A 27,038-nucleotide genomic window follows, 5' to 3' on the forward strand; every position below is an offset into this window, starting at 1 on the left:
TTGTTCAAATTAATCAATTAACTTTTATATTAAACTAGAGGTAGTAATAATTAATGATATGAGTTTAATAAAGCAAGTGTCGGCAAGAATTGCGAATTGCGAGTGGTATTTTTGAAACTAAAATGAATCATCATTGCCATCAAATCCACACAACAATCTTGCCAGAATATTTCTATGAGCCTTTAGCGTCAAATGAGAAATGACAAAGAAACTCTGTGCCTTTGACAACGACCATTATCTGCGGAGCTATCTTCCTCTACCATGCACATGTACTTCTTCGATCCTAAATATAAGATCTTTATACAGTCTTAAATATAAAACTCTTATACATATTAGTACAAGGATCTTATATTTAGGACCGGAAAAGTATTAATATTATTATGCTTACAAATTACTATACGTTTTCAAATCTCAAAAGCACCCTCAAAACTCTCAACAATTAGCTGGCATCTCACACATCAGTGATATTTAATAATAATACACGATTAGTATTGTCAGGTTTTTTAATTAGACTGCTCTTACTTACTCCTATTATTCTTGCTTTTTAATATTATACTAGATCCCATGTGGGAGCGTGGCCCCTATTTTAAGATTTATAATTATGTTTTAGATCTAACAAAAAAGTTTATCATTTAAGATGCTCGTTTAAAAAAGTATTACTTCTTATCCTAATTATAAGACCTTATTTACAGTCTACAGATGAGGTCTTATAATTAGGACCGGAGGTAGTATTTACGCAAAAAACTTCTGAAGTAAATTTATATTTTAGAATAGTTGAAAAAGTAAAAATTTCTGGCGTAGATTCTTTTTAATAAATTATAAGTTGTGATTTTTTTAATATTAAAAATAAAGAAAATAAGAAACAAACAAGAGTCTCCCCGCGAGCAAGCTTCAAACGTCAATTTGTTCTGAAACAGACTGCGCAACTCCCGCCACCAGGCAATGGTCCCTCTGTGCGGTCCCATTGGTTCTGTTGGATGATGTTGTGATTTCCTTATTTCCGGCGATGTTAATCCTCTCTAGCTCCTGTGCTCTCCACGGTCATCGATCTGCAACTCTTTCGTCTCTGGAATTATCGCCATGGGTGTTGAGTTTCAATGCTTTGAGTACACATGGTTTTCCCCTTTCCTTTGCCGGTTCTCTTTTCTGTCTCTCTTGTTTTTTATATGGTTGATTTTGAAAACTGCACTCATTCTTTCTTAAATTCATATTATTTTGATGCTCTTGTAATCTACTTACGTTACTATTTAATTACGAGATGGTGAAATTGCTGTTTTGTGATCATTTTAGTTCTTCATAGGCTTTGTTTGACTATTACTCCCAGTCGCCGTTTCATATGAACTTGATTGCGCCGACTTTGCTGCTTGCTGGAAAACTGGTAGTTTAATTGCTCTTCGGTGTTCAATTAGTTGTTTCTTTCCTTAAATTTTCCAGTTTTGGGTTAAGAAAGTTAAACATGCCATTTATGCGGTCACTATTAATCACTTTGTTTATGGAACCCCTGGGTAATCACTTTGTTTATGGAACCCCTGGGATGAGATTCTTGGCGTCAAATATGAATGTCCCGATGTGTTCAAGTGCAGGGATATCTGGTTGTGTCCTGGGGACATTAAAATTAGACTGTTCAATTTGTTGCTAAAATAAAAGTATCCTGTGGTTTTTTTTTTGGATGCCCACCCAATTCACCAGAACTTTACTCCGACTATAACTAGATTCGACCCGCGTCACGCACCTAGTTGTGGTGGGTGAGTTTCCTAACGGAGATTTATTTATATGCGGAGGTTCGAATTCGAGACCTCACTTAAGCGGTACCAAACTGCTTACTATTTGGATCAAATCCCGTTAGTAAGTAACCTGTAGTTGTTCCTTGACACATGACACGGACATCAGAGGCCCCTCTCCCCTCTCTCGCTAAGCTACCACCCCCCATTTATTGAACGTTGGTTTTGGGCTGCCTCTCCCAAGTTTTTTCCTTCATAGTCTTTAAAGCCAGGCCCCCACATACATCTTCCTAAAATTGATGCAACGATCCATGATGCCACAACATTGGGCATACGGACATAGGGGGGTTTATGATCGTGCAGCAACTTTTAGTTGCCAATTATAGCCACACAAAAAAAAAGAAGAGTTTATCTAGTTAGTAAATAATCAGCTCATAATCTACAAAATCATAAATTCAAATCCCATTACTGATATAAAGATTTTGTTGGTAAGTAATCTGTAAACACTTTTTGAGTCTAAAAGCATACTTGGATCTTAGTGAGTCTCAGAACTCTTAACTCATTTAAATTCCTTTACCAAAAAAAAAAATTCTTAATGATATGCACTGGGTTACGAAGGAGTAAGTTAGAAAATGAGGAAAAGGTTAAAAAAAACAAACACTAACAGGTTAAAACGTATGAAATAGACTAACTAGGAATCAAAACGCCTTCGGTATAATCCCCACCGCCCACCGGGAGGCGGGGGGTTTTTGCTCGTCTTGAAATGATCCAGCCTATGTTTTCCCCAAGAATTGCGATAAAATTAGTGGACTATATTTTCTGCTAACTTTAGACATCATCCATGGCTATGATTTATTGACAGTCTAACCAATTTTTATAAAGGCTATACAAAAAATTCTCATTGTTATTGACAAAATAAAATATCCTCTCCTCAGTATATTATTAAAAGCCCAAACTGGGGAGGGGAGAATCAAAAGAAAGAAAATACAAATACGATAGAAAATGGTTCTAGAGGGCGACAACAAACTGATTACATATGAATATGGCGTCCCCTGTGAAGCGAGAAACCAATCTATCGACACACACTTTCGAAATAAGAAGGCCAAAAAACAAAATTAATTCAATCAAATATAGAGATGTAAAACCTAATCCAACGAACTGAACAAAAGAATAATCATAGCTAAAGCTCACATTGCCCTCTGAACCCTGGGGGTCTTGGATATAATGACCTTGAGATAATCATAACGACTGCGATGGTAATCAATCCACAAACACAGCTGCCTGATGGCCTCTCTTTTCTCTTCCGCCAAGCCCAGTATCCCTTCGTCTTTATCTTTTACCATTTGCTCTAGTCCTGCCACTGACTTCTCAAGTTGAACCACTCTTGTCGTCAGGTTTTTGTTCTCTAGTTCTTCCTTGCTAGCCTTCGACTCCAGCTTCTGAACTATCTCTTTCAAAGCCAATTCTTTTTCATTTCTTTCCTGCAGCTGCTCCCCCAAATGGCGTCTGTCCTTCTTCAACTTCTCTCTTTCCACATTCATCTCTCTAACCCAGTCCTTTGCCATCTGAAGCTCATTTGAGATGTTTGAAATACGACTCTCATAATTTCCGTGGTCATCAGCGAATTTCCCCATTACGGTATCCATGCCGGTCATCACATACCTCATGCTCCCTTTGATGTTAGTGACTGTTTCCTGATAGGCCTCCTTGTTAGCAGCAATTATTCCTGACAATGTAGCAATCCTGTCTTCAAGTTTTCTCTGATCTTCCTGGAACTTCTCCTCTGCCTTTCTAAAGTGTTCTTCCTTCTCACTTAGCACTTGTTCTGTGACCCGAAGCTTTTGGTTTGACAGACGAAGTTTTACCTCGATATTTCGGATGTTCTCAAGCAAAGTACCAGTTTCATCTGTCTTCAGTTCTAAATCCCTTCTCAAGTCTTCTGCTGTTTGTTCCAAATCAGCTACAATCTGATCCTTTGATTCAATGCCACTATGAAGCTCTTCTGTCATTTCTACAACCTTCTTTTCTGCAGCTTCAAGTTTTGCCTTACATTCCTGAAGCCAACTCTCAACCTGTTTATATTCTTCATTTAACTTCTGATATGCATCTTCTCGTTGTTCCAGCATTCTCTGATGATCCAAAATTTTGCTTGCCAGCTCTTTCTTTTCATTCTCTAGCAAGATAAAGTTTTCTCCATTTTCTTCTTTAGCTCTATCATATTGAAGCATCAATTCTTCTTTCTCTTTCTGCAAGGATAGCAAGTCTTCTTGCAGATTCTTGATCTGGGTTGTGAAGGCAATTATTTGAGATGAAGCCTCATTCTTTTCGCCTTGAAGTGTGTCTTCTAAAGCAGAGAACTCAGCCTCTTTATCTGCTAAAGTTTTCTCCAGGGCAGCAATTTTCTCTTGTAGGACGGAAATTTCCTCTTTCAGCTGACTGTTTTGCTCTTCAGATTCATTCTTGCCGTTATTTATGGAATCCAACTCCAACTTCAGGTTTTCACACTGCTTTGCCAATTCTTGCTTCTCATTATGCAGGGAAACCAAATCTTGTTGAAGATTTTCAATCTGTGATGTTAAGGCCATTATTTGAGTTGAACCTTCATCCTCTGCTTTTTTAAGTTTATCCTGAAGAGCAGAGATCTCAGTCTCCCTCTCTGCTAATATTTTCTCCACTTCAGATATTTTGTCACGCAGCCCTGAATTCTCCTCTCTCAATTGTATGGCCTCATGGTTGCTAATCCTCATTTGCTCTTCAACTTCACCCTTCTGGCCCTTTACCATGCCTACCTCAGATTCCAGCTTCCTTATCTGCATGTTTAATTTTTCCGTTCTCTTCCACAAACCTCTCTTGATCTAGAGTCCTACTGGCGACCTCCTCCTTTAGAGTTTGTATATGAATCATGTGTTCTAAATTTTCCTGGACAATTTTGGCAAGTTGAACTTCCAAGTCGGATTTCTGGTATTGTAGGGACTCTACTTCCTGCTGCAATACATTTACCTGGTCTGTAATGCTTTTGACTTGAGCTGATGCTTCATTACTTTCAAATAATACCCGCTCTTCCAGTTTATCCTTTTGAGCACGTAGCTGATCTACATCAGTTAGCAGATTATTGATTTGAGACGTCAAATCAGCTATTTTGGATAATGACCTATTGTCTCCATCTTCAAGATTTTTCACCATAGCAGACAGTTCATTTTCTCTTTCTTTGAACTTTATTTCTAGTTCTGAAATTAGGTTTTCTAGTCCTGAATTTTGCTCTACAAGTTCTCTAACTTCAGTTGTGCTACTAGTCATTTGCCCTTCCAGTTCTTGTTTCTGCCTTTGCACTGATTCCAATTCCAGATTGAGGATTGTGACTTGTGCTTCTAATGCCCTGATTTTATTCGAGGATTCATTCTCATACCCTTCATACATTTGGCTGAGGTCTGAAACTTCCCTTTCCCTCTCATTCAGTCTCTCCTTTAGCTGAGTTGATTCAGTTACAAGTTCTTGTATTCTGTCATGAGCAAGCTGAACCTCATTTGAAAGCAGTGAAAGTTTTAACTTCAATGATTCGTTCTCTTCCTCAGCAACTTTCAGATTATGGCTTAAACTTGTCTCTCGCTGTTGTACTTCTTCCAATAACCGCTTCAGAATGGAGAATTCACCAGTCACAGCTTCTAGTTCTTTTCCAAGGGCTAATTTCTCATCATTCAGTTGACTCACAGTGGCTTTTAGGCTGCCTGTAATATTCTGTCCCTCATCAATCTTCCTGATAGCTGTCTCTTTCTCCTGGACCAAATTGTCTTTCTCCCTCTTCAAGTCCTCCAATCTATTATTCAGTTCAGCTTCAATCTCTCCAGCATTGTCCAGTTGCTTCTTCAGTTCACCATTCTCTGCGAACAGTTTTGATCTCTGAATTTCTAGTGTTTCAGCTTCAGTTTTCAAATCTGCGTTGATTTTCTCTGCTTCTTCTATCTTGCTCAAGGCTGCAAGATATTTTGAATTTAGGTCCTCCTTTTCTTCACACGTAACTGTCAATTTTTGACTTAATTCTGCAACTTCTGTGCGTTCCATTTCTAGTTCTTGTTTTAGGCCATCAATTATCTTTTGGAATTCATTTTCCAGTTGTCCATTTTTGCTGTCTTTGTCCTTTGAAGAGTAATCTGAATCTGAGTCTGAGCTAGATGAAGAACTCTCCTTTCCTTGCTTTCCATTAATCTCTTTCTTCAACTCTCCTGTCAGATGGTCATATCGAGCATAGAGTGATTTGTATTGATTGTGGAAATCTTCAATTAGTTCTACAAGTGATTCCTTATTGGAAAATTGTACTGAGCTACCATCCTCTTCATGATTGTCATCTCCAATAAGCTTCAATATTCTTTTTACCTTGTCTTCAATTTCTGCAGGGGCAAAAACACCTGATCATTTGTTTGATCATATTTGACGAATTTCAGTGCAATATTGAACTGATTTCATACCTGTTTTAGCCCTTTGCAGCTGCTGTTCTTTTTCAGGGTCAATATGACTTCCAAACAATGATTTTATAGATTCTCTAAAGCGATGTTTCACCATCTTCTCTATGAACTATCCACTCTTCTCAGCAGTTGCCCATGAAGATAATTTGGTCTCTTTGATATCAGGAATTCAGAAGCTGAAAATTTCAAAACTAGTGTTTGATTTCTGGATAAAGTGAAGCAGTTGGTTTTCAACATATTCACTCTTTCAAATATTTTTCCTAAAAATCTTTTCTGAGAAAGTTTTTACTACTCGGACCTGGGTACAATTCTTTTGGTACATGACACCATGAGAAATTTTATTCAGACGTACATTTTCCTTTGATAAAAGAATGTGTCTGACATATCAATATCAATACAATAAAATATAAATTCTACAACAAATTGCACTATTCAAAAGTTATAAACAATACAACTTATTCCTCAGATTCCATTCAATACAAGGGAAGCCCACTAGTTTTAGTAATATATGATAAGTTGATAACACCACCACCCATTCAACAGGGCAATAAGATTTTAAATGAACAGTTCAATTTGTATAACAGTGGTTTTCTCTTTTCCTGAGTCAATAATAACAAGGTGAATTATTATTGCAATTGTAGCAGATTGAATATGATATATTATCAAGGACAGGCAAGTAGGAAGCCCATCGACTCTTGTACCATCAGATCAGAACTTAGCAATCAGGGATTAAGTTCTGATAACAAGACCACAACTGTAGAGAGGAATGCATTACTAGATGTGACCGCGAAAATTTGACATGAGCTATTTTCAGGTGTTAACTCTCTTGACGAAATTGCAAGAAATCTAATGTGACACGTCTCATAGAGATACAAATTTCCAGCGTATGGGATGAAATTGTCAGCTAAAAATTCAAAAGCAACTGGAATAAAAAGGAAGAATGACATATGGAGACGATTAAGAAGTACATTCACCACTTTCTCTCTTTTCCATTCTAAAACTATTATAATTGCTCAGCATAAGAAGTTGGAATACTTGCAGCTTATGAACTCCTCATCCCCTCTTCGTATTAAGAGCAAGTTGCACTTAAAAACCAAAAAAATAGAAGGCACATACTAAGTCACGGAGCTGAAAGTAACTCAGCACTAAAATCCACAATATTTCATTGCTCAAAGACAGATTTTTTTTTTTTTTAAATGGCACTTAAAGATCCATATAGAGTATTAACAACATTTGAAGACATTCAAAATCAAAATTCTTCTGGAAGAAAATATGACTTATGCTCTCAAAATTGATAACAGTACTTTTCAAAAGAATCATCGATACCTTCTGAAAATTTCAATGATATATTAGGTCTTTTAAAAAGAATTTTAATTTAATTTTTAAAACCTAAAATATCATTAACTTATCCGAAACGTCTTTGAATATTATTTTTGCGATGTTTTTTTGGATTTTGTTTTGGGGAGGTGGAAGGGAGGGTGGACATATGTGTCAAAAACCTCGGCATTCCTCTTCTCGCACACCCAAGACATCATTTTGTTTTAAAATATTTCCTTAAATTTAGAAAAGCTATTATTTGGTAGAATAAAATCCAGTTAGAAAGCAAGAAAATTTATTCGATCTGTCGCCTAAATAACAAGCATAAAAATTTTATGTTCAGGAATAGATTTTAAGTTTTAAGAAAACTAATATATCGAACAAATGCAAGTTGCCAAACAATGCGGACTAACGGTGGGTGCCTATATTCGGTCAAAACAAAAACATGGGATGCCTATATCAGTAAATCTTAGGTTTCTCCCGCTCGCTGTCAAGGAACGGATGCAACTGCATCAAGAATGAACGAAAATTGTTTGCGATCGTTTAATATGGTCCTATCATCTTTAAAATGGCCTACCGCTAATTTCCAATATTTAATAAACATATCATTTTTTTTTGCCAGCAAATAAACATATAATTTTATGAATGAGCAATGAATAAATAATCAATTAATTAGAAGGAAAAATGAGCCACCAAAAAGTTAGTTAACGTGAATTTAATCTGGCGCCATATCAACTCCTCCGCGAATGTTTGAAAGCTGACTGTGATTCTATGAAATTTCCACAAGTTTTTCCTTCCCCACCGAAAGGAAAGAAAGAAGAAAAAGAATTATCGTTCGCGATTTATTGGGGCCAAGAAAGAAAGAAAGAAAACGCAAGACTTAAGAAAACGGATGATAATCGTTAATCTCAAACTTCTGATAAAAGCTGTCTAAATCAGTATTTCGTCCACATCAGATAGCTAAATCCGATAAGTAAATTTCTGTACCTGAGATATGCTTTCACTTTCTCTTCCACTCTTTTCACAGAAGCTTTTAGTTCTTCTCCAAAATCAAACATGCAGCAGGCTAAAACAAAACAAGAAACAGAAAATCCAATGCCGAAAATAAGATGAATATAAAATGATCGAATAAATTGAAATTTGGATGATAAATCTAGTTTCAATTAATCATAACTATATTATATGAATAAAGAACAGTAATCTGCAAGCATCACGACTCTATACAAGTTTTCCGTAACTAAAAAAGCGAATTAAATTAAATTAAGATCAGAGATGATACAAGCTTCAACGCCATGCGAAATTGCAGAATTAACAAAGGAATACAGAATAATCAAAGGACACTGAAGGAACAAAGAGTAAGTAGCAAATAGTAGCTCGCATAAATTGATTAAATTCAATTTAGCAGAGAACGAACTTGATCCGATCAAATCCACAAGCAAGCAAGGGTGGAATAGTTAAACGGAACTACAAGCTCCAAGGCCAGAAGCTCGCCTCGGAGAATTCAAACACCAGAGAAAATATAACAGTACTCGAAATAAAATTCACCATTACCTGAAAGTCAAAAAGCGAATATCATCCTTCCGGAACAGACGATCAAAGTTGGAGAGGATCGAAAATCGAAAAAGAAAGAAAGAAGATAGGACGAGCACTTCAATGAACGCGAGGAGGACAGAGAGGAAGGAGAGAGCTTAGTTTACAAAAATTAAAAGAAAATTAAAAAGAAAAATTACACTCTCAAAAATTTTGAATGCAAAAGTAGATTTGTCTGGATTGGAATGCTCCATGGGACGCCAGCAATTTTGCAGCTTCATATTTCAGGGACGGAATCTTTGGATTTCATCTTACATGTTTGCCCCTCGCCCACTAATTTATTACACTAGTGCCACTGCGAACTTTCCGTCGCGCGATTTCGGAACGGATGCAACTGCATCAAGAATGAACGAAAATTGTTTGCGATCGTTTAATATGGTCCTATTTCCAATATTTAATAAACATATCATTTTTTTTTGCCAGCAAATAAACATATAATTTTATGAATGAAGCAATGAATAAATAATCAATTAATTAGAAGGAAAAAAATGAGCCACCAAAAAGTAGTTAACGTGAATTTAATCTGGCGCCATATCAACTCCTCCGCGAATGTTTGAAAGCTGACTGTGATTCTATGAAATTTCCACAAGTTTTTCCTTCCCCACCGAAAGGAAAGAAAGAAGAAAAAAGAATTATCGTTCGCGATTTATTGGGGCCAAGAAAGAAAGAAAGAAAACGCAAGACTTAAGAAAACGGATGATAATCGTTAATCTCAAACTTCTGATAAAAGCTGTCTAAATCAGTATTTCGTCCACATCAGATAGCTAAATCCGATAAGTAAATTTCTGTACCTGAGATATGCTTTCACTTTCTCTTCCACTCTTTTCACAGAAGCTTTTAGTTCTTCTCCAAAATCAAACATGCAGCAGGCTAAAACAAAACAAGAAACAGAAAATCCAATGCCGAAAATAAGATGAATATAAAATGATCGAATAAATTGAAATTTGGATGATAAATCTAGTTTCAATTAATCATAACTATATTATATGAATAAAGAACAGTAATCTGCAAGCATCACGACTCTATACAAGTTTTCCGTAACTAAAAAAGCGAATTAAATTAAGAATCAGAGATGATACAAGCTTCAACGCCATGCGAAATTGCAGAAATTAACAAAGGAATACAGAATAATCAAAGGACACTGAAAGGAACAAAGAGGTAAGTAGCAAATAGTAGCTCGCATAAATTGATTAAATTCAATTTAGCAGAGAACGAACTTGATCCGATCAAATCCACAAGCAAGCAAGGGTGGAATAGTTAAACGGAACTACAAGCTCCAAGGCCAGAAGCTCGCCTCGGAGAATTCAAACACCAGAGAAAATATAACAGTACTCGGAAATAAAATTCACCATTACCTGAAAGTCAAAAAGCGAATATCATCCTTCCGGAACCAGACGATCAAAGTTGGAGAGGATCGAAAATCGAAAACAAGAAAGGAAGATAGGACGAGCACTTCAATGAACGCGAGGAGGACAGAGAGGAAGGAGAGAGCTTAGTTTACAAAAATTAAAAAAATTAAAAAGAAAAATTACACTCTCAAAAATTTTGAATGCAAAAGTAGATTTGTCTGGATTGGAATGCTCCATGGGGACGCCAGCAATTTTGCAGCTTCATATTTCGGGACGGAATCTTTGGATTTCATCTTACATGTTTGCCCCTCGCCCACTAATTTATTACACTAGTGCCACTGCCAACTTTCCGTCGCGCGATTTCTCGTGGTGACGTAAGCAAAAGACGGTTCGGACTGGTGGGCTTGAGCCTTGAGGCCCTCCGCGTTATTCATGCATTTGCTTGCTTTTCACATTAATTTCATAATTTGATTATTTGTACGAGGAATTTTTAAAAAATTAAAATTAAAATCGCTCATATAATTGAGAAAACAGCATTTGCTACTCAAAATGCCAGAGAGGACCACCGTATGATGCCACCAGGTCTTGTTTGAGTATATCGAGCTCATCTGTCTCATTTTCCGGCACGCACGCAGGTGCAACGTGCTCCGTGAGCTGTAGTCTCTCATCTCATGCGGCCCCATTGTTTCGGCTTTCTTATTTTTATAATGAGATGAGATTGCCAATCTCGTCTTCAAATTATATTTCTCTTTTCTATTATTTTAATCGATACCGCGTCGTTATTTATTACGTTACACGTGTAATAGTTTCATATAAAGCAGAGAACATTTTGTAAAGTCGCTTTGTTCAGCTGCTAAAGGCGTATCATCACAAGAAGAAAGATCATACTTTGGCAATCCTATTAAATTTATGGAGACCTGAGACGGAAAGCCTGCAAAAGCACAGTTCAAACTCCAGAATGAATAAACTAAAGGCCCAAGAGTTATTGACCAATGGAAAAACAAAAAGAATAGGCTCATCAAGTGTTTAGTTGAGAACAAAATGAATCAATCACATGGCGAACTGGTGATACGTTTAAAAATGAAATGTTAATTCCGCAGTTGATCAGTAAATTGTACATTGCATGATACAAAAATTGTCTGAAGCAGAAATGAATTATTGGGGTCGTTCTAACATGGAGCATTATAGCCACGGACAAAAAGGGTGGCAGAAAAAATAGTTTGGTTAGTGCACGTGGAGGACAATCTGGGACCCAAAAGGGAGGGCAAACAAAAAGAATGGAGTCAAAGGTCATTTCCTTAATTCTGTCTCTCTAAGTTTTTTGGATCACCTTTCCCTCTAGTTTTTTGACATATGAATATATGCATGTCAAGTTCTGGTGCTTGTGTTCTTCTTAGCGATCAAACCCTTGAGAACGTCGCAACGGTTACGATGATAATCATTGAGAAAACAGAGCTGCCTTATTGCTTCCCTCTTCGTGTCTCCCAGATTCACCAACTCTTCATCCTTCTCTTTCAAGCTCTTTTCCAACATTCCCACTTTCTTTTCAAGCTCTGTAACCGATTTCATTAGATTCAGATTCTCTTCTCCTTCCTCTCTCAACCTGGTCTCTAGCTTCTCCACCTTCTCTCTCAATAACAATTCCTGCTCTTCTTTATCATTCAGTAAACCAGAAAGGTCTTCCACGTTTGTCTTCAGTTGTTTCATTTCTTTCTTTCTCTGCTTTATCCAATCTCTCGCGTTCTGAACCTCTTCCATCATTTGAGCCACGCGGCCGTGAAAACTAACCTGGGCATCTTCTAGCTTCGAAGTAGCCAACTCTAGCACGTTCAGAACTTCTATTGGTTTCAGTTTTGTGGCACCAAATCCTGCCACCTTTTCTTCATATATGGCAACTTTCTGTTTTAGCATTTTGTTTTCTTGTTCATACCTCTCCTTCACAACTTTGTAACCATCTTTGTTCTCGTTATGTAGCTGTTCTGCTACGCGGATTCTTCTGTATAATAGCCTGATACTGTCTTCTAGTTGCCGTCGTATCTCTTCAGCTAATTCTTCGATCCTCTTTTCTGAGAATTGTTTATTCAGCTTAAACTTTCTGGCCCACATTCTCGATTCTTCGATCTCCGCGCTGATTCGCTCGATGGTTTCTGTCTGATCTTTTATAGTTCTTCCCTGATCAAATACCGTTGCGAGGCTTTCTGAATATTCCTTTTGGATTCTTTCGTTTTGTAACTCCAACCTGATCTTCTCTTCCTTGTAATAGTTTAACTCTAGTTTCAGATCGTTAAATTGAGATGATAAAGCTATAGCATGCGGTGAAGCTCCATTTCTACTACTGCTTTCGCGTTCCTTCGCTTGAGCTTTAAGCTCTTCTCCTGCATGTGTCACTGCTCTTTTCAGCTCAAGATTCCGATCCTCCAATGATTTGTTTTCATCTCTCATCTGTTTAATCTCATTATTTTTCTGTCTTAACTCCTCTTCCAATTTCTCTTTCTCTTTGCATCGAGATTCAAGTTCCATTTCCAGCTCCTTAACCCTTCCCGCCAAACCTTCATTCTCTTCTTGCATTCTGCGTTCAAGCAAACCCTTTTCAACTATTTGTTGATTCAGATATTCCATCTGAGTTGCTAGCTCTTCGTTCTTGTCAGATAAAGATTCCAAATTTTGACGCATGACATTGAGCTGGTCTCTTAGGCCCTCCATTTGGCTCAGTGCTTCGTCTCTACTGGGTGTTAGTTTTGCTTGCACCTCATCTTTCTGGTCGCGCAGAGTTTTCGCCTCCGTGGTAAGCGTGTTGATTTGTTCTATCAGTTCTGTAATATTATCGTGGCTCTGATCATAATCATCGAGTTTCCTCTGCAGACCAGAAACTTGGTCTTCTTTCGTGTTCTCCAACGTTTGTAGCCCTGCATTTTTGGCAATTTGAAGTTGCAGCTCCGACTTGTGACAAGTCAAGCTTTCTATATCTTTCTTTTGAGAATGAAACTGCTCTTCAAGCTCCTTTCCCCGAGTTGATATTGCTCGAGCGTGGAGATCACTTTCAGACTCATTATCCTCTGCTTCACATCTCGGGTCTGGTATGGTAATGTGATGTTCACGTTCAGGCGAGTTTCTCCGGGTTTCAACTTCGTCTGAGGAGAAATAATCGGAGTCAGAGCTAGAGCAAGACAAAGAAGCAGAAACCCCACTGTCTATTCTGCGAGAAACTATTTTGCCGTTCTCCGCCGTGAGACGGTCGTAAAGAGCATATAGTGACTGGTACTGTGTGAAGAAGTCCTCGATGAGTCCCACAAGTTCCGTTTCTTGTCCCGCACCTTTTGGGCTTCTATCTCTGTTGCTGCCTTGATCTTCATTCTTAATAATCTTTAAGATTTTTGAGAGATTGTTTTCTATATCTGCAAGTAATGAGAAAACCGTCGTAGGTTTAAATCCAACGTTAAACTAACAGTTTAGAGAATTAATCCTATTGAGAAGCCAATATTCTGAGTGTTTCTTACCTGTTTTGTTCCTTTTGAGTTCTTCGATTTTTTCAGGTTCAACTTGATTACCCAGAATGGTGCTTAGTCCTCTTAGGCGGTGCTTGATCATCTTTCACTTCACAAGGTTCGGGAAGGATGCTAATCAGAATGAGCTAATAAGCAATTATAGGCTCCCATTTTCGGCACAAAGTTGATCACCACCACTGAAATGCAAACAAAAGTTACATATATTATGAGTATATATATATTTGACATGCTCATGACTTACCAATTAATGCTTGGACAAGAATATAAGAATGCATGGGTACATAATAACTTAATGCTACCTCCTCCGGTGTTCAGTACCCCTCCTGTCCTGAATGTAAATGTAACACCCGTTTTCTAGTGCAAATCACAAGTCTTGTATTTAGAGCTGAATGACTAGTATAAAAATAACTTAACTAATTTAGATAGATTAAAAAAGTTAACTAATTTAATTATTTGTAATAAATATGAGTTGATTTTCTTAAAGTATCATTTAATCATGACTACTCTTAGATAAAATCTCATTGATATGTATAATTAATGTGGATATTTTAAAGAATGAATTATAAATTTAGGATGCAAAGTGGATTCAAGACTTATATTTAAGATGAAATCTAATTCTTAATTAACTTTTATACTACCTCTGGTCCTAATTATAAGAGCCAGTTGACTAATTTGAGAAGATTAAAAAAGTAAGTTGAGTTAATTATATGTCCTAGATAGGTGTTGTTTTTTCTAAAATATCCTTGCTAATCAAGTGTATTGACTAGAATTATCATTATTAGAAGGGCTATTTTGGAAAAAAAATGTATAAATATGAGAGATAAAGTGGATTGAGGTCTTATATTTAGGACCAAAATAAAAGTCAAATAGGGTTTTATATTAAAACAAGAGGTAGTATTAAGGAGCGGCGGTAGTAAAAAATTTTGTAATTAAATGAATACTAATTACTCCCTTCGTTCCTTATTATAAGAGACGAATAACCGAATTACGTTGATTAAAAAAACAGTTAAAATTAGTTAAGAAAAATCAATGTATAAAAAATATAATTTTTTTTCAAAAATGCCTTCGTTAATAAGGAGAGAGAGTATGAGAGAGAACAATTAAATTATTAAAAGAAAGAAAAGTGGGAGGGAGAGAGAGTGTGAGTTGGAGACAATAAATATGGGTAAAATAGGAAATCAACACAAAAAAGTAGAGACAACTTTTAAGTGTCTCTTATATATAAGAACATGCCATAAGCATCAAATGTCTATTATAATAAGGAACGGACGGAGTATTAAAAAAAAAGTCCTGCCATTAATCATTTATAATTAGTACGATTTATATAAGCTTCTTAAAATATATACAGAGAGAGAGAGAGACTCACAGCCCCATGGTTTTGGAAACAATTTAAGGACTTGAAAATTTGAACATGTTGAGCACCAAAATGCAAAATTTTTTTTTTTTTTTTTTTGTGGGGGGTTCCAAAGACAATGGATGAGAACATCTGGATACGGATGGAGCGGCAATGATAAACATGATCCGGAGCTTCTAGTGGGTGTCTCCCTCATTAAAGTAACGAAGATGACCCACTCACCCGACCCCACCAAAGATATCGTTGCTATTTATTGATTTCAGATGGCCAGTGTGGTTGGACTTGGACCTCTCGATCTAGCACTTGAGAATTAGGACCATCCTTGAAAATTACTTTCATTCTTTTTATCTCTTATAGTTGATTTAATATACTAATTTTTGTTTTTAATATAAAAATTGGTTTAATATTTAATTTGATTTTAAATATAAGATTTCAATCTATTTTATTTTTTTATATTTTTTTATTATTTTTAAATTAATTCTTATAATAGTTTTTTTTAGTCAAGTAATCCTTATAGTAGTAGCATATATTAAAAGTTTTATTAAATAATAGTTTTAGCTAATACGTAGGATTAACAAAAATATTTAAAGAAATAACACATATTTATTACAAATAACTAACTTAATAAACTTTCTTAGTTTAATCAAATTAATCAATTAATTTTTATATTAAGAACAGGAAGTAGTATCATCATTTTGTATTTTTAATATAAAAGTTATTTAACTAATTTAGTTGGGTTATTAATTCAAATAAATTACTACCTCCAGTCTTTAATATAAGAGTTAGTTGATTAATTTGAATATATTAATAAAATTAGTTAAGTTAATTATTTGTTAAAAAAATAGGTGTTATATTTTCTAAAATATCCTTATTAATTAAGTGCATTAACTAGAATTATTATTATTACAAGAAAAATCTTTAAAAAATGGATAAATATGAAAAACAAAATGGATGAAAGGAGTGTTTGGCTTTCTCCCCAAACCATGGTTTGGAAAAAAATTTGCCAAACACTCCTCAAAAATTTCAAACCATGGTTTTGCCCCCCAAAACCTTGGTTTTGGATAAAGCGATAGAGGAGCTGCTTCTGCTTGAAATAATTAAACATTGGTGGTGGGCCCATGGTGTGATTCTTTAATCTTGTGAAAAAAAAATTATGGGATTTCTTCATCTTTAAAATCTTTAAGAAATAATCATATTTTTTTGTTGGCAAAATAAATTATTTTACAAAAAACATATTTACTTATTTTATTAATATATATATACGTTTAATTTTTTTATTTATATTATTTATGTCTTATTTATGTTGCCAAAATATATATTATTAACAAATTTATTACTTCAAGTAAACATATATTATGAAATATATCTTATATGTAATTATCATTTAAATTTATGTCATTTTTAGTAATTTCTACATATAAAAAAAACACTTATGACAACAACTATCCAAACACTTTCACTTTATCAGAATCACTTTTTCAGAAAATCTATTCTTTCAAAATCTATTCTCTACAGAATCTATTCTCTAAAAGCTATTCTTCAAATCATGGTTTGGCTTCATCCAAACACCCCCGAAGTCTTATATTTAAAATTAAAATAAAAGTCAAAAGAGCTTTTATATTAAGGACTAGAATAGTAGTTAATTAATATGATACACAAAGCATATTAAAATGTTATATTTAGGGTGAAATTTATCATCCGAATAGCTCATTTACTATAAATGAGAGGGAGTACATGATAATGTGTAACTAACCCCACATCTTATCTTCTATTTTCCGGATTAGTTCAACAACCTTTCCATCCAACTTTCAACATAAAAGGGTGTTTCAATTTCTGCAGCTGGAATTTGGAAAGGCCGATAGATTATAGCAGAATAATAAAATTTTCTTTCAATATGGCGATATACAATTTCCTTATGGAAATTGACACCGGGGATCTCTTAAATAGAAACAATGATATATCCATCTTGTGGGGCCTTGGGGTTACTCACTCACCTGTCCTGGAAACGGAATATTTCTTGAAGTGCTAATTTTCTCTCAGAGATTAAGGGTGTGTTTGGATGAAACCAAACCGTGGTTTGGAAAAGTGATTCTGGAGAATAGATTCTGGAAAAAATAGATTCTGTGAAGAATAGATTTTGTAAAAAAGTGATTCTGAGAAGTGAGAGTGTTTGGATAGTTGTTATCAGAAACACTTTTTATATATACAAATTACTAAAAAAAGACATAAGTTAATATGATAATTACAGAAAAAATAGATTTTATGATATATTTTAATTTGAAGAAATAAAATTGTTAATAATATGTTTTTTACCAACATAATTAATAATACATAAGATAATATAATTAATAAATAATTAATGTCTATATATATTTATAAAAAAATATGTTTATAAAAAAAATAACAAGATACATATCATATAGGCCCTCACACTCTCTCTTTTTTCTCCAAAAGCAAAAAAATTTTGCTTTTTCCAAAACCATGGTTTTGGAGTCAAAACCATGGTTTTGACCCAAAACCATGATTTTGGTTTTTGGAGAGGCTGTTTGGGTAGCATTTTCCCCAAACCATGGTTTGGGTCTCCAAACCATGGTTTGGAGTGCTATCCAAACAGAACCTAAGAATTTGTGAACTCTCTATTGAAAACATAATGCATTGATTAAAGTTAACAAATGAGATAATCAGAGCCAAAGAAGATTAATTAAAATGCAACGATCCAGCTGGTTTGATCTGATGCCATCAAAAAATTCTTCCAAATTGAACAAAACAAGCAACATATGATAGAATATATTGACAGAGCACCGCAGGCTAGATTAGACCAATATTTTTGGAGCATTAAATTTTGAATGATATGAGTTCGAATTATATTCATACGTACATAGAATCACATTCATGAAACGCCAGAAAATAAATTACAGGGAAATTAAAGAAAAAAACCAAATGCACGAACTAAAGTAAAAGATTACGATTCATGATCCGAATTCTGGATTTTTTTAAAAAAAAAACCCAGAATTCAAATCCAGAGCCAATAGTGTTTGATAATATATATATATATATATATATATAAGAAAGACAGAGGAGTTAAGTACCTGGAAATTGAAGTGGATCTCCCTCCAATCCATTGGATTAAGAAAAACCGTAAAGGAAAAGGAAGAAGATGGGAAAATGAAGGGGAAAAATTAAAATTTAAGGCAGAAGATGAAAAAGAAAGAAAGAAATTAAAAAGGAGAATCTCTAGCAATTAGTGATTTGTTTTTGCAAGTGCATGCTCTTGTCCGAATGAGGTGGAGATTTTGGCGCTTCTTGTGATTAAAACGCCCTTCCAGTTTGAAATAATTACACGAGAAAACCAATAAGCGGTCAGACGATATGTTGAATTTCTCGCTGAGTACCGCCTAAGGACAAGCTTCGATTGTTGTCCCTCGTCATATTGCGCCACGTGGGTTGCTCCCCATTCCTCAAAATGGAGATGCTAGAAAGCATCATAATCATAATTTATAAGCACAGCCCAACTTGGGTCAAATTTTGTAAACATGACTCTTTTTCAGATAAGAACAAACAGATACTAGTTAAAATTAGTTAAAACAAATCCATGATGAGTAACTAAATACTCAACTGAAACTGGATAATCAACATGATTAAGCCATAAAAAACTGGATTAGTAATTTAGTAGTAAATCATGGGAAAAAATAAATCACACCAAGAACCAATTTAAACCTTAAACAATGAGAATAAAAAGTTCTCTAGTATTTGAAAGACTACGAGGACTTTTCTGTACATGATTGATTTTTTCATTAACCAGTTTTAAAACTTAATTCTTAGTGCTTCTAAAATGACATGGAACTACTGACAAAATTGGAAGACCAATCAAAATTAAACGTAGGATGTTTCTTAATTTAACCCCAAGTATTAAAAAAGTTAAAAAGAAAAAATGTCACCAGGGTTAATATCAGGGAAAATCCAACGCTGATTTTACTTAGATTTTAGAGGCTATAAAATGGTTTGCGTTAATCCTTTATTGATTTTTTTTTTTGGGGTACAATAATCCTTTATTGAATTAAAGTAAAAGATATCGTCGTGGGTGGCAACCCTATGAGCCTCACTCTGGTGTATAACTGGGGAGCTTGATGTTTTCTTAGTAAATAAGTGATAAAGATAGACTGGGAGCTGAGCCTTTTGTAGTTTTCTTTTGGGCCTTTAGCCCCGTTTTGCTATCCAGAATAAAGAAAATGTCTGGTCTTTTCGAAGCTTTTCGTGATAAAATTGGCAAATTTTTCACAAAACCAGAATCTCATCCTTTTTTTTTTTTTTTAATATTAAGAAGGCAAGTGTTACAATAAGCAGCTACCTACCCAATACAAGACGTCACAAGTTACTGGCCATGTTCCAGTCCCGAATCAAAATACCCCATACAAAATTGGGGATATCCTGTAGAATTACACAATCCTGTTGTATAAAGTGAGTCATCCTAGCTAAACTATCAGCACATCCGAGATTCTCCCTAAAGGAACTAGAATCTCATCCTAACAAAACCATAAATAATTTTCTCTGTTAAGTCTATATTTATTTTTCTTAGAACAAATTGCCAACTTCCAAAATGCCAAAAAACTGAAGCAAGAAAACACAGCAGTCAGTGACCTGTAACTCTAACTACACCAAGCATCCTTCACAATGCTTTTTTATGCACTGGGTTACAAGTTAGAATATTTGGTTGAGGATATAAAATATAATAGATGAGTTATGGGGAAAAAAAGACTAAACGGCACTATTATTAATCTTACAATACTATAAACAAAACTTGGCATATTTGTGACTAACGGCTACTCCCATACATTTTGGAAAATCAAAATTCTGTCCCCACATTTTCAACTCATTTTCAAATTAGTCCCCCCAGTTTGTTTTCTGTAATTCACTCCTGAAATAATAACCACCATTACTGTGCGGGTCCCGACACAAGGCAAACACGCTCTTATTCATCGCCAGAAGACAATTTCTGCTTCTTCCATTTATAGGCAGCTTCCAATATTTTGAGATTCGTAGTCTGGGCTTCATCCGGGAAAATGTAGTCAATGTATTCTTCAAACCTGCCAAATAAAATTTTGATCAGCAGAATGAATTGGAAAAACAAATAAAAGCCTGAATAACTGGATAAAACAAACTATAAAATATTAACAGAATTTTACAATTAGTGGACTTTTTCACCGAAAACAGGGAAAAACAGCGGACTTAGCAACATGCAGAGTGCAGCTAATTTTGTCACCCATTGTGATACCACTAAACGGTGTGACACAACCCATCAGAAATATTAACACACTTAAAGATCAGGAGCTTCTCAATTTTTAACATATGAATCCGATCTGTATGGCGCCTGCTCCCCGCATCAAACTCAATCCAACTAAGCTAGATATTAACGAATCAAGTACCCTCACAAAGCGGTTTTGCAACAGTTAAAACTCATGGACATCTAACGCAACATGGCTTAATATCTGCTGCTAGTAGGGATGCTAATCTCTTACAGTCAAACATGGGGTTAGTTACATACCCTGCAGGACCATCCTCAGTTGCTATTGGCCTTCTCTTCTTGAGTTTCTTGGGCAATTTAGACTGGACTAAACTAACATCACCTAGCTCACCAAAAGAGACTTCCATATTGAGCCACTCCTCCAATAGCATCGCCCTTTCTTCTTTCAATTCAGGAGCTGATGATCTGAAGTAGGTGAGAGCTTTCTCAAACACTCCTAAAAGTAGATGCAAGCAAGAGATTAGAGAGAATTAAAATATGCTGGTTTCACCTCAGAGGGGAAAAAAAAAAAAACAAAGATATTCAGACACGACATCATAACGTGAGTGGGATCACATACTTCTAGCATGCTGAATGCATTGCTTCTTTTGCTCGGATTGGACATCATTTGCCATGTCTTGAATCTGGCCATCCTCATCCATAGCTGATGCCTCAAACTTCGCATAGCTTATCCATACCTTCAAATGCTTTGTTCGATCAAGGAGCCTTTCATAAAGAGCTCTGGTTCTCTCAAATTCACCCTCAGCAATCTCAAAGTCAATGTATGCCTGTTTTGCAAACAAAAATATCTAGTTATATGATGGCCACTAAAAAGAATGACTGAGGCAGAGAGAAATGGGGGAAAAGCCTGAAAACCATGAAAGGTTAACCACCGGCCAGTAATGAATTGGTGAATCTGTGCACAGGACCAAAAAAGAATAGTAGAAAATACTTAAGGGAAACCACACTACCACAGTTACAACATAATGTAGCCATTTTGCCAGGCCACTTTCTGATTTAGATGTACAGACCTAAGCTGAGGAGAAAAATTATCGACCTAGATCATATATGACGATTAAATGCAAGTGAGACTTGACATTGACACGGGAAAAATATATCAATATATACCTTCCATAATAGCTCAGGCATATCCAATGCTGGTTGAGCAATCGCCAGCTCAAAGATTCCTCTAGCCCTATCAGTCTCACATAAGGATCTTTCTAATTCTGCATATTTGCTCCAGGCATAGCAGTTTTCTGGTGACCACTCCAGATACTTCTCATACAACTTCCTACACCGATCAATATTGCCAAGCTGCAGTTCTATCTCTATATACTTCTTAAAAATCTGTCGTCAAGCCAGCAGAGCTGTGTGAAAAAGATGACAAAGGACAAATTATAATTAAAATATAAGATTACATTTTGCATTCATTTAAATATTACCTTATCTTTAGGAGCTATTCCAATAGCACTTCCCAATATTTTACGAGCAGCTGTGAGATTCAGCTGACGGATTTCAAATTGGGCCGCTAGAAGCCAAATCTTTGCAAATGAGAATTTATGGTGAGGAATGAGTTTGATACACTCCCTGTAAACAAAATGAATCCATATGAAATATCAATAGCATCAATCGGATGAATTTTAAAGCAAATACAATAAATTCATCAGTCAGGGAAAAGAACAATAAAGTAATTCTAAAATCGCTAATATACTTATGGCTGCCCAATAACTCAGCAGATGCCCACTTTAATTCACAGATGAATCTAGAATTCACTGAATTAACAAGAAAAATATGTTTATGAGTCAATCCCGCCAGTGTTTAGCATATGCCCTTTCAGATTACGTTATAATTACTCATGTTGTAAGGTACAGCTAAAATCCAATGTTTATATTAATTCCAACACCTAATACTAAAACATACCTGTATACATCTCTTGTTCGCTCCATATCTCCAGCATCAAGCTCTTCGTACAGCGCATAATTAATCCTAAGTTACAAATAGATAAATAACGATTACCAGGGAGGAAAGTAAAACAATACAAAACACATAGGAAAAAGGACATTCAAATCTAACTTACCACAAATAGATATAACGTTGCCAGTACCGCTTCTCCTCAGCTGGAGGAATATTGGCTATAGCTCTCTCGTATACTTCCCTTATTCTTTCTTTATTCCCCACACTTTCTTCCAATCTTATGTAGTCAAACCAGCAATCATAGTTCAAGGGATTTTTTCTCACTTCATCCTCATACTGAAACCTTCTCTTCCCAACAATGGCATCCTCAATCCCTTCCCTGTCCCCATACTGCTTTTCAAAGGCCACAAACTTCTTGTATAAATCTTCAGCCCTTCCTTTAGGAATATGATCAAGGGAAAATTTATAGATACACCTTGCACGCTCTGTTTCTTTACATCTTTCCTCAAACTCAGCAAATGCAACAAAAAGCTGCTCTGCTTCCTCATCATCAGCCAGCTTCTCCACTGCCCTCTCATAAACATTTCTAGCTTTCGGTACCTCTCCATTCTTCATCTCGAACTTGGCATATCGTATCCAAGCACCAACCTTTGGGTGGCACTGTACAAATCGTTCAAATATTCCTCTAGCCCGCTCAATTTCATTATATCTGAGCTCAAACTTGATGTAGGAGAGCCACCCCTGCTGGTCAGGCATCCAACTCATCCACCTCTCAAAAACCTGTCTTGCACCTGCCACATTGCCAAGCATCTCCTCCATGTGAATATATTTGTACCATAGTTGATCAACTCTTGGCAAAAGAGTAACTGCCCGGTCCCAAACATTCCTGGCATGGTTTATGAACTTGTTCTTCATCTCTACCTCGGCATATTTGAGCCACAATGTGTGGTTCTTGTAATCCACCTCTAGGGCTCTTTCCCAAACAGAACGAGCACGATTGAAGTCCTTTTGTGATTCTTCCCATTGAGCATACTTGATCCAGACACTTGTGTTCCATCTAACCCGTCTGATTAAGTCCTCAAACTCTTTCCGCTTTCGTAGACGATACTCAGCAAGTTCAGTGTGATCAGTAATCTTTTGCTTAGGAGGACGGATCTCAGCCTCCTGCCGCTCTCGAGCCTCACGAAGAATTTGCTCTGCTGTGATTTGTACAGGAGCTGGGGTTTTGTTCTTGACTCTGGTAGGACGAGGCAGCTTTACCTCAGTGTCCTTCCGAGTTAGGTACCCCAGGGTTGGGTCAGCATCTTTGGCTGAAGACATGGTCAAAAGAAAGAACAGATCCTGTTTGGAGAAGAAAATTTTAACCAGGAGCCAAAGAGAACAAATATAAGCACATCACTGAAAGGTTGGATGAAAGAGGAGATTTAGGTGTATGGAATCCGAACCTTAAATACAAGAATTTCGCCTTCCAATGAACTCCAACCCACCCGAAGAGACTCGGCGAGCTTCACCTAAAGGAGAAGACGGAAGAGGAAGAGATGAGCGGAAGCGGAAGCAAAACAAGCAAATTTTAGGGATCGATTTCAGGCTTTCAGCCTTCCGTTTGCGTTTCGGTTTTAGGGTGTGTTTGGATGACTTCAAACTGTGGTTTGGAAAAGTGATTCTGGAGAATAGATTCTGTGGAGAATAGATTCTGTGGAGAATAGATTCTGAGAAAAAGTGATTCTGAGAAGTGAGAGTGTTTGGATAGTTATTACCAGAAGTGCTTTTGACATGTGGAAATGACCAAAAAGGGTATAAGTTAATATGATAATTATATAAGGGATAGATTTTATGATTTATTTTGATTTGAAGAAATAAAATTGTTAATGAAATAATTTTTACTAACATAATTAATAATATATAAGATAATATAATTAATACATAATTAATATGTGTACATATATTTATAAAACATAATATTAAATGTTTATAGAAAAATGATTTTTTTTAGAACAGAAAAATATTAATTTTGTTTAAAGATTGTAAACGTGAAATCCCATAACATTTTTTCATAACTACATGTATAATAACCTCTGATGTTTAATACAATTAATTAATTAATTGTCACCACACATATATATTCATAAAATATAAGAGTGAAAAATATTTTTAGAGAAGATGAATTATTTTGTTGCAAAATAGAATAAACACGTCTTAAAATAATTTATTAATTATTCAAGTAAGTAATAATTAGCTTGAGAATATAAGGCATAATATTAATAAGAGAAATATAAATAAAGAAGTGTCATAATCATTAAGATGATGCATCGATACAAAGCATTTGTAATAGGTTTTGTTTTTAACTACATATTACAATCTATGATAAAAGGAAATAAATAAGACATGACTACTATCCTCGTATTGAATTAACAAGTTCGTCTCTTATGCTGTCACGAACCTGAGCCATGTAAGATGAAGATTGAATTGATGAATGTATACGTGAAAATCTAACCCCATCATCATCATCTTCTGCATAAGTACCTTCTTCTTCCAACTGAACGAATCCAGGATCAGTAATAGATGTCATTCTAATAAAATTATGTATAGCCATCGTTGCACAAACGATTTTAACTTGTGTTTCAAAATCATAAGATGGCATGTTTTGTAAGATTGCGAACTTTTTTTTCCAAACTCCGAAAGTTCTTTCAATTGTACTCCTTAAACTTGAATGGAAATAATTAAAGATTTCATTGTCATTTTCAAACCCAGATGTCCTTCGAAAATCAGGCAAATGGTAACGCTCCCGTCTGTATGGGCCGAGATATCCATTCGGTGTTGGGTATCCAGCATCCACCAAATAATATTTTCCTATATAAAAAATGAAATTATTGTAAATTATGTTTCTATTGTTAAGCTAAATATAAAAAAAAATATAGGAAATAAAAAAATACCTTCAGGTGGATGGGGAAAGTTCATTGAAGGAGTTGTGAGGGCATGATCAAATATCCGAGCATCATGTGCGCTACCTTCCCATCCGGCCAAGACAAAAGTAAAACACATGTCCCAATCACAAACCGCCATGACATTTTGTGACACTGTTCCTTTCCTAGAGATAAATTTAGTTTGATCTGTTGCACTGACAACGCAGGAAACATGTGTGCCATCAATTGCTCCAATAGCATGTTTAAAAAAAGGCCAGTATTTACCAAACCGAATTTTTGTATGAACATGCCGGAATGTTGGATCTTTTGGTTTGATATTAGACATGGCAAGTCTACAGCATGCCATTAGGACATTATGAAAATGTCTGCTAATTGTCTCCCCTGAATGTTGAAATCTTTCTTGCTGCATTCTGCTACTAAGTGCATGTCCAACGGTATGTAAAAACATTGCAACTGATTCATGTATCCCTATATTTTTAGTTTCTTTTAGACCATGTTGTTGCAATTGTTCCACCAGACTTAAGAACACATCCCGTTCCATCCTAAACATGTTATAACAACGACTGGAGTTGCCATCTAAAACATCCCTTACCCATATGCAGCCTGTATAAGCACTTGTATGCTGAGGCTCCTTACACAAGTTCAAAGTAGCGTATGCACCAACCAATGCTGCAACTTTGTTAACTCTTTTTTTCCGTCCCTTAGCATGCTCTTCCACATGTTTAATTTCATCATCCATATTCGTTTTATCCTGTGCACATACACATAAAGTTTAGAATTCCTACGTAGAAATTACGAAACATTTATAAAAGTTACAGAGTTGTCTGATTCATATAACAATCCACTGGTCACATAAAACATACACATATGGAACTGTCTAATATAATAAACAAGTCATAAATCCCTAGTAAAATGCTCTAAAATGAGTAGAAGCTGTTCCTTCTGATCCTTCAGAGCTGCATACATTTCTCGTGCATCCTGCCGTTCCATAAGGAGTTGTGTGCACCGTCTAAAGAAATCAGGATCACTGACAACTTCAGGAACTGTTTTCAGGTGAGACAGGACTCCCCTAATTGAAACCTCATAAGCACGCGCTTCTTCTTCCAACCTTCTAGCTTCTGCTCGTGAAATGACCTCATTTCCACGCTCGGCCTCAGAAGTATTTGTTTCAGCAATCTTGCTAATTGCATCCGCTATTTTCATAGAGGGAGATGTGCGTTTCTTCTTGACTTCACTCTTCCTTCTGACCCCCAGTGAGCTACTAGGTCGACTCCTACCTCTGCTTGTACCCCCACCACTGGTATCCTGCCTCAATTCAGTGTTGCCTCCACTACCTCCACTATTATCATTGAAGTTCACTGTGTTAAATTCCCCACTTATACCAGTTGGTGCACCTAAAATTTCATCACTATCTCCGGACCCTTCTTCCAAATCTTCATTCGGTGTTCCTTCACTTGGAAGTGTCATGGAAGAAGGTGCCCATGCTTGTGGTCCAGTTGCAGCCACACTTCCAAATAGTTGCGTCAATTCATCCCTAAATTGAAGTCCTCTTTCTCTGAATTTTTCGTAGTTTGGAACTTCCTGCACATTAGACACCAATAATATCATAAAATATTCCAAAA

General features: G+C 35.8%; 3 protein-coding genes across 4 annotated transcripts; all 3 read right to left on the reverse strand.

Moving 5' to 3' along the window:
- Positions 1-2,576: 2,576 nt before the first annotated feature.
- On the reverse strand, positions 2,577-9,080 carry LOC114731693 (COP1-interactive protein 1-like). Its single transcript, XM_028918925.1, is given in 5 exon segments — positions 2,577-4,549; positions 4,551-6,106; positions 6,185-6,357; positions 8,486-8,564; positions 9,050-9,080. Coding segments are annotated over 3 exon segments (3,291 nt in total). The 5' UTR covers positions 6,279-6,357; positions 8,486-8,564; positions 9,050-9,080; the 3' UTR covers positions 2,577-2,908.
- Positions 9,081-11,805: 2,725 nt separating this feature from the next.
- Positions 11,806-14,025, reverse strand: LOC114731728 (COP1-interactive protein 1-like). Its single transcript, XM_028918971.1, has 2 exons — positions 13,935-14,025; positions 11,806-13,832 (listed from the first exon to the last, which is right to left on the reverse strand). Exons 1-2 carry the CDS (start codon positions 14,023-14,025, stop codon positions 11,806-11,808), a joined length of 2,118 nt encoding a protein of 705 aa, XP_028774804.1.
- A 5,978-nt stretch (positions 14,026-20,003) lies between these two features.
- Positions 20,004-24,074, reverse strand: LOC114731758 (crooked neck-like protein 1). Of its 2 annotated transcripts, XM_028919013.1 has the most exons (8): positions 23,938-24,073; positions 22,656-23,833; positions 22,499-22,564; positions 22,021-22,165; positions 21,707-21,925; positions 21,159-21,366; positions 20,840-21,035; positions 20,004-20,381 (listed from the first exon to the last, which is right to left on the reverse strand). In XM_028919013.1, the coding sequence occupies exons 2-8, from the start codon at positions 23,810-23,812 to the stop codon at positions 20,267-20,269; spliced, it is 2,106 nt and encodes a 701-aa protein (XP_028774846.1). In that variant the 5' UTR covers positions 23,813-23,833; positions 23,938-24,073; the 3' UTR covers positions 20,004-20,266. The 2 variants fall into 2 exon arrangements, with proteins under 2 accessions (XP_028774846.1, XP_028774847.1); XM_028919014.1 differs by having other exon boundaries at positions 22,656-24,074.
- Positions 24,075-27,038: the final 2,964 nt, after the last annotated feature.

This window comes from Neltuma alba, unplaced genomic scaffold (assembly GCF_004799145.2).
Source record: "Neltuma alba isolate B1F8T4 unplaced genomic scaffold, ASM479914v2 tig00012843_pilon, whole genome shotgun sequence".
NCBI lineage: Eukaryota > Viridiplantae > Streptophyta > Magnoliopsida > Fabales > Fabaceae > Neltuma > Neltuma alba.

Excerpts from the sequence above, each read along its gene's own strand:
- LOC114731728 (XM_028918971.1), bottom strand. The coding sequence starts at position 14,025 with ATGATCAAGCACCGCCTAAGAGGACTAAGCACCATTCTGGGTAATCAA. Across the intron at positions 13,833-13,934 it reads ACTCAAAAGGAACAAAACAG|ATATAGAAAACAATCTCTCA; the intron begins GTAAGAAACACT and ends CATTACTTGCAG.
- LOC114731758 (XM_028919014.1), bottom strand. The coding sequence starts at position 23,812 with ATGTCTTCAGCCAAAGATGCTGACCCAACCCTGGGGTACCTAACTCGG. Across the intron at positions 21,926-22,020 it reads GAATAGCTCCTAAAGATAAG|ATTTTTAAGAAGTATATAGA; the intron begins GTAATATTTAAA and ends GCTTGACGACAG. Across the intron at positions 21,036-21,158 it reads ATGCATTCAGCATGCTAGAA|GAGTGTTTGAGAAAGCTCTC; the intron begins GTATGTGATCCC and ends ATCTACTTTTAG.